General features: G+C 42.0%; 1 protein-coding gene across 1 annotated transcript in view; it reads left to right on the top strand.

Moving 5' to 3' along the window:
- Positions 1 to 13,626, top strand: part of DMD (dystrophin) — a 3,507,873-nt gene that overhangs the window by 718,661 nt on the left and 2,775,586 nt on the right. Inside the window, exon 9 of the mRNA XM_073614841.1 lies at positions 9,719 to 9,907. Coding sequence (XP_073470942.1) covers positions 9,719 to 9,907 — 189 coding nt within the window. The remainder of the gene's footprint in view (positions 1 to 9,718; positions 9,908 to 13,626) is intronic.

Genomic DNA, 13,626 nt, shown 5'->3' with positions numbered 1-13,626 from the left:
TAAATTAATTAAACGTATTATGGTAAAATGCAAATAAACAGGCCCCGATGAACAGATGATTATGACCACTATCTAGCACTTAAAAGGCTATAGCAAAGTTAAACTGATCTAACTGGTGCTGCTAGAGTCTCTGTAATGACATCAACTAACTCAGAAGAAAAACAGGGTTCATGTGCACACACTTTGCTTATAACCTGAACAGCAGGTGTGATTATAAAGTCCTAATGTATGGGTTACCCCTTAAAGGTAGCCGAAAGTACCTGGCACCTAATAGCTAATGTTGGCATAGTTCAGCTCACCACTTCTGGCAGGTGACTAATCCAGTCCTAATGACTTGGCAGTCAGCAATTGGCTTTGGAATTGTAAGGGCTTACAATCTGTTCCTGACTGGCTCACCCAGGCTGCAGGTCCCTTTGGCTTCCAGTATGGGATGAATAACGCTTTGTGACTCAGTTCCATAGTCTCTGGTATGGCACAGAAACCCAGCGTTGGATCTGCACTGCTACAGGTCCCCATACACAATAGGTTCACAATAGCTCAGCCTCTCAACCTTCTGGGGTATATGAATGCAGACATCCCTGGTAGCAGGTCTCACTCACTGTCACCAACCTTAAGCTCCATTCCCACTGTGCGATTTGGAATTCCAAACTGTGTAGTTTGGTTGCCATTATCCTTCATTGGACCGCAAATGTGATGCGATTCTGTGATTGTTGCATGACAGGATCACGCGACAAGCTGGTCTTTTAAAAATCAAGTGAAGTTTTTTACTTGAAAAACTTCTACTTCTTTTTGGGTGACAAATGCTCATAGGGCAGCCCATTCAAGTGAATAGGCTTCCCTATGCAACACACAGTATCACATGAAAATTGCACTGTCAAAATTGCCCAATTACGTGATAATGTGAACAAGCCTTAGACTGCCTCTAGTATCTTGTGGAATCTCTGCGAAAAGTTCTGTCCTCCCTCCTCCTTGTGACCATTACAGTCTGTAGCTCCATTCATTTTCATTGCACTCCTGCCCCTCCAGGCTACATTTCCCCAAATCTATTGTGATACATCGTCCAGGTGGGAGGAGGATGGAGGACCACTGTGCTCTGTTCTCTCTCTTCTGTAACACTGCCACAGCTGGGAGAGAGATGGTAAGAGGGAGCAGACACAAATGCTGCTCTCTATGTCCCCCATGCAGCAGTAAAAGTAAAGAAATGTCAACAGCACACCCAGGATTCCTAGAAAGGGTCAAAAGCTTTATTTTCATGGTCACATGGTAAACATACGGCAACATTTTGGAGCCCCGCAGGGTCCCTTAGTCAGGCAAGTGACAGGCATCAGGCTATGCAGCTGTCAGGAGCAAGAGAGAGCAGACACTGGAGCTCAGCCTGCTCTCCAACAATAGAGGGGTGGGTGGACACAAGACCTGCCCTGTCACTACCAAAAACAGCCGCTGTGTACAGCAGCTCCAGCGGCCAGGGGGCCAGCAGGGTGGAAGAAATATGCACACCCAGGGGGCGAGTGGAACCCGGCTCAGCTACACTAATGTGCATGGGGTGATTAGCGTGTGCCCAGGCAAATCAAGCACACCCTGTGCACATGCCTATGATATACAGTATGTCTTCCTCTGAACCAATACCTCATAAACTGCCAGAATCCTCCTCCTCCTCCTCTCTCTCCTCTTGTGTGTTCTCTGGCATAGGAACAAAGGTGTTTGCATAAAGTGGGCCTTGAGAGGAAAGGACACAGAAACAAAAAGTACCCCCCCGTCCTAGTGGGACTTTAAAGGCAAACAATAAGGACACAGAAATAAATGATTTCAAGATTTATTAATAAAGGTATAAATGTAAAACAAGTGTATACATCACCAATAAAAACATAGGTATAAAAACATATGTAGAATGACTGCTGTCGCATCTGTGAAAGTGGTCCTAAAAGCCCAACGCGTTTTGAGACAGAATATGTCCCTTCATCAGAGAAATTGGTATATAAGGATCACAGAATATTGTGTTCTATAAGAGAATGATCATATTAGTCATAGCAGGTCTCAGGAAAAGGTACATATATGCATCATCATACAAGCAGCTGACATAAATGATGACATACCAGTGAAAACAAATCAGCAAGAAAGTCACAATGTTCCACACAAGTGTCCCCACCAGGTTGCAGCCTCAGTTGGGGTTGCACCAGTGATTCCAACCATGCAGGTGAAATAATCTATGGGTATTAAAGAAAGGAGAGGGGAAACATCAGTAATCCCACAACCTGAAGTCGAGGGATGAAGATACTTAGAAGATCTCTGATCACCACCATGGTGTAGTGGTATCCATAAGGGGGGGACTTCCTCCCAGCAACACTGGAATTGACCATGAGTCCTCCCAATATATATATATATATATATATATATATAACAAAATATAGCCCCCCTACCTTCCATATGATAGTGGCTGTAGTGGCGTATCCCAGAGTCCCAGCAGCAGCGCCCGATCATACCGTCTTATGTGGGGATAGGGTCATATGACGCATGACACAATCACATCATGCATAATGCTCACTCATGCACGTATCATTCGGAGGAGACCGACCACGCATGCGTCGAGCCAGCGGAGTGGCCAGTGTGACTAACTCCAAAGGCACAACAATTACCGGCACCTGGCAATGGCGCAGGTGTACTGCAGCACGTGAACAACACCTCAGATCTCTGATGCATGGCGCGTCCCCGTGCCGTGACATGGGAAGAGCGTCATGCAGGGGCAGTCCACCGACATAAAGGAGGCATCCTGAGGGGAAAGAGAACCCCATCGCCAAAGTGTGAACCAGGAAAGCAAGGAAGTACCACTCCCCCCGCAAAGTCGAGTTCCACCCGCATGTTGGCATGTCACAAATCAGGTGGTTTATGGGCAGGTGGAATTCCCGCTGAATTTCAGCCAACCGAGCAGTGGTTGTGTATGGCCACCTAAAATGGTTACAGACTCTTCTGGCCTGCTTTAGTAGATCTTCCAACCATGGGTACCTATTTAGGAAAGACTGCACCACCAAATTGAGGACAACTTTCCCTGTCTAAGGGCGGACAGGAGGTTTGTGCCATTGTCACACACCACCATTCCTGGCTCCAGCTGTGTAGAGTGAACCATCTCTGTGCCTGTCCCTGAAGAGCTGCAAGAATCTCTGCTCCGGTGTGGTTCCTGTCTCCTAGACACACCAGCTGAAGCACTGCATGGCAACTTTTAGCCTGACTCATTGATTAGCCCTTGAGGTTCATAGGACAATTCAGCAGAGGAGGGCATGGAGGAGGAGGAGGAAGGGGTAGAGATGAGAAATCTTGCATAATCACCAGCTGTATGGAGACATGGGGGCACAACAAGCTGCATTCTCCCTCTCACATTGCAAGCAATGTTATCCAGCCTGCTTTAAACAAAATATATCGTCCCTGCCCATGCTTAATGGACCACATGTCAGCAGTAATGTGGACTTTGTGACTGACTGCCTTGTCCAACGATGCCACAAAATTGCCTTCCATGTGATGGTAGAGAGCTGCCAGTGGAGGCTGCTAAGAGGTCATGAGGTATAGCAGGGACAGACTGAGGTGAGTGAGGAGGAGGGACAGATTTGTGCCCCTTTTGTGTGGCTTTTAGGTGCTCTTGCCAGCGGGCTGATAGGTGGGAGGTTGAATGCCTTGTCAAGCATGTGGTGCCCAAATCGTTTGTGTTTTTGCCACATTTGATGTGCTTGAGACAAAGTTTGCAAATAGCAACAGTGCGATCAACAGCACATATACTAAAAAAGGCCCAGACAGCTGAGCTGTGGGAAGTGGGCCAGGAGATAACAGCTCCACAATGTGATGGAATAGGGTGGCTGCTCTCTACTCTTCCATGATGGCTGCCTCGTTGGGGTTGTGCCTCACCCTCACTTTCCTCCTCTGCTCTATCTACCAGACAACTTGGTAATATGCTAAGGGTGGGAGAACATGAATGCCAATTTGTGTACCAGTGTTCTCTCATCTCTGTAGGCTCATGTTCCTGCCTTCCTCAACCTCAGAACCAACATCTGAATCGAGTAATGGCTGTGCATCGTCAAGGAGCAAGTGACTGATGCTGTGTTCAAATAACTCCGCTGACTCCTCCATGCCTGATGTTGGGGCTATGGCAGGAATAGCTGTGGACAAGGAGGCATGTTTTGCCACTCTGGCAGCTGCAGGGAACTGCGCACCAATCTCTGCTTGGGAGACAGATGATGTGTGAAAAGACGTGTTGACAAAATAACAAAAGGACTAATGAAGCCAAAAAAATTGTAAATGCAACACAATATATCATGAAAACATACCATATAAAGAATATTTTGTGATCACTAGAAGAGTGTGTGGTATTCAAAGTAATCAAGTGATAGTATCCCCATTGCAGGGAGACATTGCAGGAAGAAGCAGCAGAGGAGGCTTCCTGGGAGGGACTACACAACAGTAGGTCATTGAGGTACTGAAAAAGGACGGAACCATGGCTATAGGCACCCAAGACTGTAAGGTGGCCTGGAGAGCTATTGAGTAGACTGCAGCTTTAGCCGCAGACCCAGATGCCGGTATAGGTTGTTGGGAAACCTCTAAACCTCCCATATGCTTGGTCAGACCGTTGTGGTCTTCTGAGTCGGTAAGGAGCCTCATATTCACTTGGGTGCACTCACCTCTTGGGAGATTGGATTCTCTTCTTATCACGGATTCTGGATCAGTTTTTTTGCTATGTTTATGAACTTTTCATCTTTTGAAATGCACTAAGTGTGATGGGACTTTTTGTATGAACTTTTTTCTTCGTTTATATGATACTATTACTTGATTACTTTGAATACCACACACTCTTCTAGTGATCACAAAATATTCTTTATATGGTATGTTTTCATGATATATTGTGTTGCATTTACAATTTTTTTGGCTTCATTAGTCCTTTTGTTATTTTGTCCACACGTCTTTTCACACATTGGTTATCCTTAGCGCTGCATTGTTTTTTATCACTGATATCTGAAGTTTGTGTCTGACTTTTTGATGCTGGCTGCTTTGGTATTTTAGGGTTAAATCCCTGTTTTCGCTCATTGCATATCAATTTTAATTAGGTTTATAAGGCTAATCCTTTATAGCTATCAATCGTCTACTAGGTTTTTAGTGCAGCGTTAACCCTTTGGTTTTATATACACTGCTCATTACCTGTCCAATACAGTCCCAACAGTGAAGTATGGTGGTGGCAGCATCATGCTGTGGGGGTGTTTTTCAGCTGCAGGGACAGGACGACTGGTTGCAATCAAGGGAAAGATGAATGCGGCCAAGTACAGGGATATACTGGACGAAAACCTTCTCCAGAGTGCTCAGGACCTCAGACTGGGCCAAAGGTTTACCTTCCAACAAGACAATGACCCTAAGCACACAGCTAAAATAATGAAGGAGTGGCTTCACAACAACTCCATGACTGTTCTTGAATGGCCCAGCCAGAGCCCTGACTTAAACCCAATTGAGCATCTCTGGAGAGACCTAAAAATGGCTGTCCACCAATGTTTATCATCCAACCTGACAGAACTGGGAGGATCTGCAAGGAGAAATGGAATAAGATCCCCAAATCCAGGTGTGAAAAACTTGTTGCCTCTTTCCCAAAAAGACTCATGGCTGTATTAGATCAAAAGGGTGTTTCTACTAAATACTGAGCAAAGGGTCTGAATACTTAGGACTATGTGATATTTCAGTTTTTCTTTTTTAATAAATCTGCAAACATGTCAACAATTCTGTGTTTTTCTGTCAATATGGTGTGCTGTGTGTACATTAATGAGGAAAAAAAATGAACTTAGTTGATTTTAGCAAATGGCTGCAATATAACAAAGAGTGAAAAATTTAAGAGGGTCGGAATACTTTCCATCCCCACTGTATATATTACAGCGCTCGCAATAATAAACAATAACCTAAATAGTCATATAATACAATTCATTAGTAAGTGAATGTCCATAAATTAGTGAACAATGTGCTCAAATCCATAAAGTGCAAAGTGCTCCAAAAATTTGAGGTGAGCAACACCCCCTTCTGTGTCCCCACTCACCGGATGGAATGGACCCCTAACTTTTCAGTCTAGGGGTCATTTCAGGCTTAAAATGGTGGCCAAGGAATGGCAGCTTTACATCAATTCACCAGGCAGCTCTCACATGCGGATGGAATGGACCCCTAGCTTTTCAGTCTAGGGGTCATTTCAGGCTTAAAATGGTGGCCAAGGGATGACAACTTTACATCAATTCACCAGGCAGCTCTCACATGCTCATGATAATCATCCATGGATATTAGTACCCAAAATGACATAAAAGGAGAGAACTATAGTGAAGTACCATCTATCAACATCCGGAGGGGGAAGAGAGTTGTGCAATGACGTGCTATTAGGACCCCACCACACTTAAATGATGCAGAGGCAGTATATACTTGGGGAAGGAATAACCAAAAATTTGGGAGAGGAGTGGGTTGTAAAATGTGTCTATCGTAAACAGACTACACGTGCCTTATCTGAAGCGATAGATAGGAAGGTTTGAATGTGTTTGTTAGGGGAGTTGAGCCCCTGAACGTTGAGCCCCTGAAGGGTTAGAAGATTCAAGGGGGCCATTGGGATAGAGGGTGCCAGCTCCTGGAACAACACTGTTACTGTTGATTGAAATTCTGTGATAGACTAGGGAGACCGCTATTGCCGAGGTTAGAGGGGCAGACGCTATTCTCATAATCCTTAAGGTGGGATTGTAGAGTGGGGTTTTCTTCCTACAAGGCTTTTAGCCCCTCAGAGTAATTAGCTATTAGGGCATCAAGGTTATCCACTCTTTGTTCCAGATACACCGTGCGCTGTCCTAATTTGTGGATTTCCCTGGACAGCCTGTCAGTGATATGGTCAGAGGTCTGCTTTAAGGCTTTGTTGAGCATCCACTCAAAATGGTGAAGCAGGTCTGGCTGTGTGGAATCAGGTTGGAAAGCTAAGGGAGCAATCCCAAAGTCTGTGTCTGACTCACCATCTGCCGTTGTCAACTGCTAGGTCTGCCTGTGTGAGCATGGGGCACTCAGCAAGGAAAATAGAGGCACCACCATCTTGGATAAGGCTTGATCAAGGATATCACAGATAGATTTTGACTTTGTTTTCTGTTTAAAGCTGACGCACACCATTGTGCCTGCCTCCGTGTGTGTCCTGGTGTTAGAGGATATGGTGGGTGTAGAAAAGGCTACCGGGCTACCGGAATCAAGCATGTCCTATATGCTTTTTTCCTGACTAACTTCTTTTGTGACACAAGAAGTATAACTGCTATGTTATTAGACAATGTCATTTGATTTGTTTCCACGTAACACATTCTAGTGTCATATTTATAGGGGAAAACTGGCATGCAAACAACCTTCCTCCAACCTCCCTAACTTTAATTGTTATAGGGACCTCATCATGTTGTTGAAAGGAATTGAATTTGCAGATATGCTGTGAAACATAGCAGAATGCAGCATGTCCCTACCTCCTACCACAACAATTATAAATGCTCCATGAAGTGTATCTGATTTCTTTTATAAACTCTTAGCTCTGCCCTGAGAAGCGTAACTTCTGTAATGGGAATTAAGCTTTGATAGCTGATATGTGGCTTAATTAAAAGTCAAGCAAAGCATAACCGAGATCTCTACTTTGGAAGGAGACCTAAGGTTCATAATTAGAATGTGCCTTACTTTTATTTAAACAGTCATGTCATACTAAAATATATTTTTTCTACAAAAATGTAAGTTGTTAATTGCCAAAACATAGCAACATAGTTTTTATATAGTTTAATAAGTATGTTTCTAGTGATATGCTATTGATATTGCTAGTGTGTAGGAAAGTAGTGAAAACCAATCAGTTATCTGTTCAGGTTAGAAAAAGAACATCAGTATCAGAGAGAAAAATCCATAAGCCACACATCGATGGTAGACCCGTGTGTAGAGTGAAACGCAGCCTCAACCCAGGCTCTGATCAGGCCACGCCCCAATGCGTTCTGCTCTGCCCCTTGGAGCTTAGGTATGACAGAGCAGAATGCATTGGGGGCATGGCCTGGTTGGAGTCCAGGCTGAGGCTGTCATTCAATTTTTACAGGGGCCTGCCATTGATGTGCGGCTTATGCGTTTTTCTATCTGATTCCACTGCAGTTTGGAGCCGGGACAAGCTCCCTTTCCAGACGTCACTCACATATGTCTATCATGGACTTTACCTCTGACCTGAGGGGCACCACAATATTTTTCATAGAAAAAGAACATGTTATGTTGCTTCAGGAAACACCATGTATGTAAACTTTTAAAGAGGTAATAGAGACATGATCCATTCCATGTATCCAATTCTTTTCTACAAGCCCAGTTTGGTAACACAGCCTGTCAGACATGTTCCAGAAAAGTGTTATCTCTGATGATGTTGTTAATTACATGCTAACACAACAAAAATACTCCACAATATAAAATCAACAGCCATGATAATGCTCTAATATTACTGTACATCTTAAAAATATTGGTTTTATCAACATGCATTTTTTGTATGACAGGCTACTTTTAGGCCTTGGTCTGGAAGAGTGTCATGTTGCTAGAATGACACCCAACTGTAGTGGCCTGTTATTTCTGGTGTTGGAATGTTCCTGTTACAATAATATTAAGTTTAAAGTCAGTGAAAAGGGAGCGGAATGCATGTTCCTGATTTTACTTTGACTGGAATTTGGATTGGAGGATTTTAGAGACATGTAGATTGGTGGGTGTAATTTATAAACTAAGCTCCTTTCTACTTACAACAACAAGTTTACCATGCTAGCATAGGGTGGATTTGTCCATTCAAATATATCTGCTACCATAATGCATATTGCTGAATGAGCATGACTAAAACAGGACACATGCAGTAACATAGGAGCACATAAACAGTTTTTTATAGCCTATCTTGACTGCTGGGAGTTACCTAGATTGACGGGTATAGCAACCGATACAAGTCTTATTAGATTTCTGTATGCAAATATCATTTAACCAGTAAGGTGTTCTAATTCTATAGGTACCTAAGAACAAATTTTAAGCAGATTTCTAATGTCATTATAACATACATTAGTAACAGTATGCACAAGTTTTCTGATCATTAACTATTTGCAAGTTTTTTTACATCAGTAATCTCTGATCAGGGTTCAAATGTTCCCCTGGGCAAGTACAGCAGGCACAGATATAGGACACAAAGCACAGTTACTTGCCCTACGGAAAAATATGTACTTGCACTTCTTTCTTCTGTGATAAACTGGTGAAGGCTCAAATGTGTATCGTTCACACAAAAAATCTATTCCCTTGCAAACCCTTGTGATAAATCCTGCATTTATCGTTTATTACGGCTTTAGAAGGAACATCAAATAAAAGATGGATTTAAGCATATCCATGTTTATCAAGCTCTAGAACTTACTTTGCTGTCTCCCAGTTTCTCAATTCAGATCCATTACAGTCATCATACACACATAAATCCATTGAGGAAAAAGCAATATCAGATAATGTAGCACATAGAAAAAAAACAAAACAAAACAAAAAAAAATGTTCTTATGAAACAATCCTTCATTTTGCGATACTGAATTGTGTGAAGTGTCCAGCAAACAATTTTATTATTAAAATATTTCCCTTTTGTTTAGAGTTACAACCAAAGAAATTTGGTTGAACAAAATACTTTGTAATGATTATAGCATAAACTGCAGCTAATATGGTGCTATTTTCTCTGCAGCAAATACAAGGTGTGGATGACCGGCCATTTGGCAGGTTAGTGATGGAACCAGAGGTGGATCTAGAAAGTTATCAGTCAGCATTGGAAAGAGTGCTTTCTTGGCTTCTTTCTGCTGAGGATGCTTTACAGAGTCAAGGAGCAATTTCTGACAATGTTGAAGACGTCAAAGAACAGTTCCATACTCATGAGGTAAGTCAAAGGTCTACCAGGAATTTCTGTATGCCTATTACATTTTTTTACATTCCATACTTTGAGATTTGAAATAGTTTAGTGCTTCTACATATAAGCTTATGGTTACTTGAATGGAGATTTTATTTCAAAGTAATATCATTTTATTCCTACTTAATTTATTCTCTAGATTCTATTTTATATTCATAGAATTGATATAGTAAATTTTAGATAATTTTAGATAATTAAACTCCCCATTAAGAGGACAACATCACCAAGAAAGGTCCCACCCAACTAGCAAGCAATAAGCATTAAAAAAAATGCAGAGAGCACCTACTACCCCCAAGGTCTGAGCATTTCCTTATGCACAATAGAAACAATAGGTTGTCTATGGATATTGCTTTCCTTCCTTTTCACCTCAGCTGTGTTCAGGTAAAATAGTCTATAGAGTAGGGATGATCAATTTTGCCAATTTTCAGGGCTTGTAGGCAAGGATTGTCAAAAAAGGACATGGGAAGCTGGTAATTGGCATGAGACACATGCCAGTCCCCCCAAAAAATGTAATTGCCGTACAGTAAGGAAAGGTTTGGCAAGCAGCGTTAATTATGATTGATGTGAATAGCCATTGCTACACCACTTGATGATGGATGTACATTGTGGGACATTTTATGGGGTTTCTTATTTTTTATTAACCCTTTCACTGCCACAGCAGCAAAAACAGTGAACAGAGACAGCTTCCAGCTGTCCAGATTAGAAACCCCCAGAAGCCTTTAAGTACAAGATTTGTACACTCTGCATTCAGTGTAGCCTATATATTCAGTCAATGCAGGCAGTGTAGTTTATTTAACACAGTGTATTGAAGTAGTTAAGGGGAACCCAGCACAAAAAAAGATGTGCCCCCCCCAAAATCCATACCAGGCCCTTCAGGTCTTTTATGAATTTTAAGGGGAACCCAGCGCCAAATTTAAAAAAAATGGCATGGGGGTTCCCCCAAAATCTATACTAGATCCTTATCCGAGCATGTAACCTGGCAGGCTGCCATAAAAGGGGGGACAAGAGAATGCCCCCCTCCTGAACCATACCAGGCCACATGCCCTCAACATGGGGAGGGTGCTTTGGGGTGGGGGCGGGGTCCCCTTATTATCCATATCAGACCAGAAGTGCCTGGTAATGGACTAGGGGGGAACCCACGCCATTTTTTTCAATGATTTTTTATGTGTATTGCCAGGATCCGACAATACATTACAGCTGCAAGCAATTTTAAATTACATTTTTTCCTTTAGAAATTTCATTATGCTGCGGTACTGTTATAAACATGGAAAAGAGGCGCTACTTTACAAGCAGTCGAAGGGGACCCCTCAGACACTATATTTAAAGGAATATTTCATTTTTAATGTTTCACTTTAAGCTTTATTAAAATCACTGCTCCTGGAAAAAATGCAGTTTTAAAACTTTTTTTTGCATTGATACATGTCCCCTGGGGCAGTACCCAGGTCCCCAAACACTTTTTATGGCAATTACTTGCATATAAGCCTTTAAAATTAACACTTTTGATTTTTCACATTCGTGTCCAATAGACTTTAATGGTGTTTGCATGTTCGCACAAATTTTTTGTCTGTTCGCATGTTCTGGTGCAAACCGAACCAGAGGGGTGTTCGGCTCATCTTAAGTCCCTTGCAACATGTGAATAAGTCCTAAAACATCCCCTCACACATACATACATACATACATACATAACCTATACATTTGCTCTACATACATTGCAGTAATGCAGGTGACATATGTTTCATTCACTGTGATGCACACACCCACTAAGGGCCCATTCACACCAGTAAGTGTACATTAGGGTGTGCATAATGCGTGTGCACTGATACGCATTGTGCACATGTGCTGCAGTGTTTTGTTACAACGCATAGCAGTTCTTTTAAAAAAATACTTTAAAATGATACTTTAACATCCACAGTTTGATTCACTGCATTGTAATAAAGTGTATGCCTACCTCATTTTATTACAATACACACCAATGCAATTCACACACAGTCCTACAGATTGGAAGTTACCACAATGCAAAGCTGTGAAGCCAAAATCTAGATTTTAAGCATAAGTTCTTATTTACAGTGTTGTTACCTTCCATTTTCACCATTTCACAAAGACTCACAATTTAAAATTACAAATATTTTATTTATGAACTCATTATAGTTTTATGTTTTAGATTTATTAGTGGTTCAGTAGGAATTTTGTAAAGTTTGTATGTTCCAGTTATGCTTTTTGTGTACTTTAATTGAACATATTGTTTTGATAAACACTTGCACAGCTACCATGGAACATACAAGATCAGTAGCACCATCCTTTTTATTATATTTGTCTTGTAATTTCAGAAAATGTATAATTTGGGGATGGATTGAGTATTTTACACACTCTGAAAGCTGAAAGTGAAAAATGAAAAAAATGCTAAAATTATCTGGCCACTTAGTTAAAAGTGGGGCACATGGCCTGGGAAAGGAAGGGTTAAAAAGTCATCAGGAAAAGTAGTGGCATTTTTTACTGTTTACATTTTTTTTAATGAATGAATATGGTTATTATGTATTCACACAGAGGAGCTGTATCTTGGGGCCCCTGTTTTGGTAAATTGGTCTTCCTGAATCTGTTTAGACCCCTGCCCACAGACTGAGGCACTTGTCCTCATCAAAATGGAGACAATGTCTGGGGGTACTTTTTGCTGTGGGATTACAATTCTCTGCCCCAGTTACCCACAATCTCCTGACTGAAAGTCACCTGTCACATGCTCTCCCAAAGGAACCAATCATTTTTTGTGCATACAGTAGGCACATTCTATATTTTACTGTTGCTACCATTTTATTAAAGAAAAGGCCTTATTAAAAAATAAAAATAAAAAAATGCAGCCAGCATAAAAAATAACATATAAAAATAGGCAGGCAGCCTGTTATCACTTTAGAGCAAGAGCACTACATGCTGGAACATGCTGTAAAACAACAATTGCAGCCAGTAACAAATAGGAAATGTGCCCTGTGAAAAAACATATACAACATGTTACCAATTTAGTGCATGTGGTCAGGGACAGTCTGTAAAGAAACTGCAGGTCATCAAGAGGAAAGAAAATGAGGAGGGCATGAGCAACGTCAGAAAGTTCCTTGATCCTCATTGTCTGGTGTCATTAAATAAAACATAATTTATTTAACCTCTTGCCACCAAGCGTACACAGATACGCGGCCCTGGCTTTCGGGTTATACCGGGATGATGCCCGCAGCTGCAGGTATCATCCTGGTACCATTTTTTAGAGCGGGCGATTGGCTATCCAGGGATAATAACCGATGAGGCTAAAAGCCACTCGGTTGTTATCCGGGAGGAGCGGGAGGGGACAGCCCCCCTCCCGCCGCCTACCACAGCTCTTATCTGGCTTCCCGTCCCACCGGGAGTCCCGATCATCGATCCGCCTCTTCTGGCGGCTAGAGAGAGACTGGCACGAAGCCGGAAATGGCTTCATTCAAGTATTTTCTCTGTAAACATGGAAGTGACATCATGATGTCACTTCCTGTTTACTCAGCTGCCAATGGCGCCGGTTTTTAAAAAATATACAGTATTCAGAATCATCGTTTTCAGCAATTTGAATACTTTGAAGTGCAAAGGAGGGATTTGGGGTCTTTTAGACCCCGATCCTTCCACAAAGAATACCTGTCACCACCTATTATTGTCACAAGGGATGTTTACATTCCTTGTGA

This window comes from Aquarana catesbeiana, linkage group LG02, assembly GCF_042186555.1.
Source record: "Aquarana catesbeiana isolate 2022-GZ linkage group LG02, ASM4218655v1, whole genome shotgun sequence".
NCBI lineage: Eukaryota > Metazoa > Chordata > Amphibia > Anura > Ranidae > Aquarana > Aquarana catesbeiana.
Note: the sequence above shows the minus strand (reverse complement) of the source record. Positions and strands in the feature narration are given on the sequence as shown.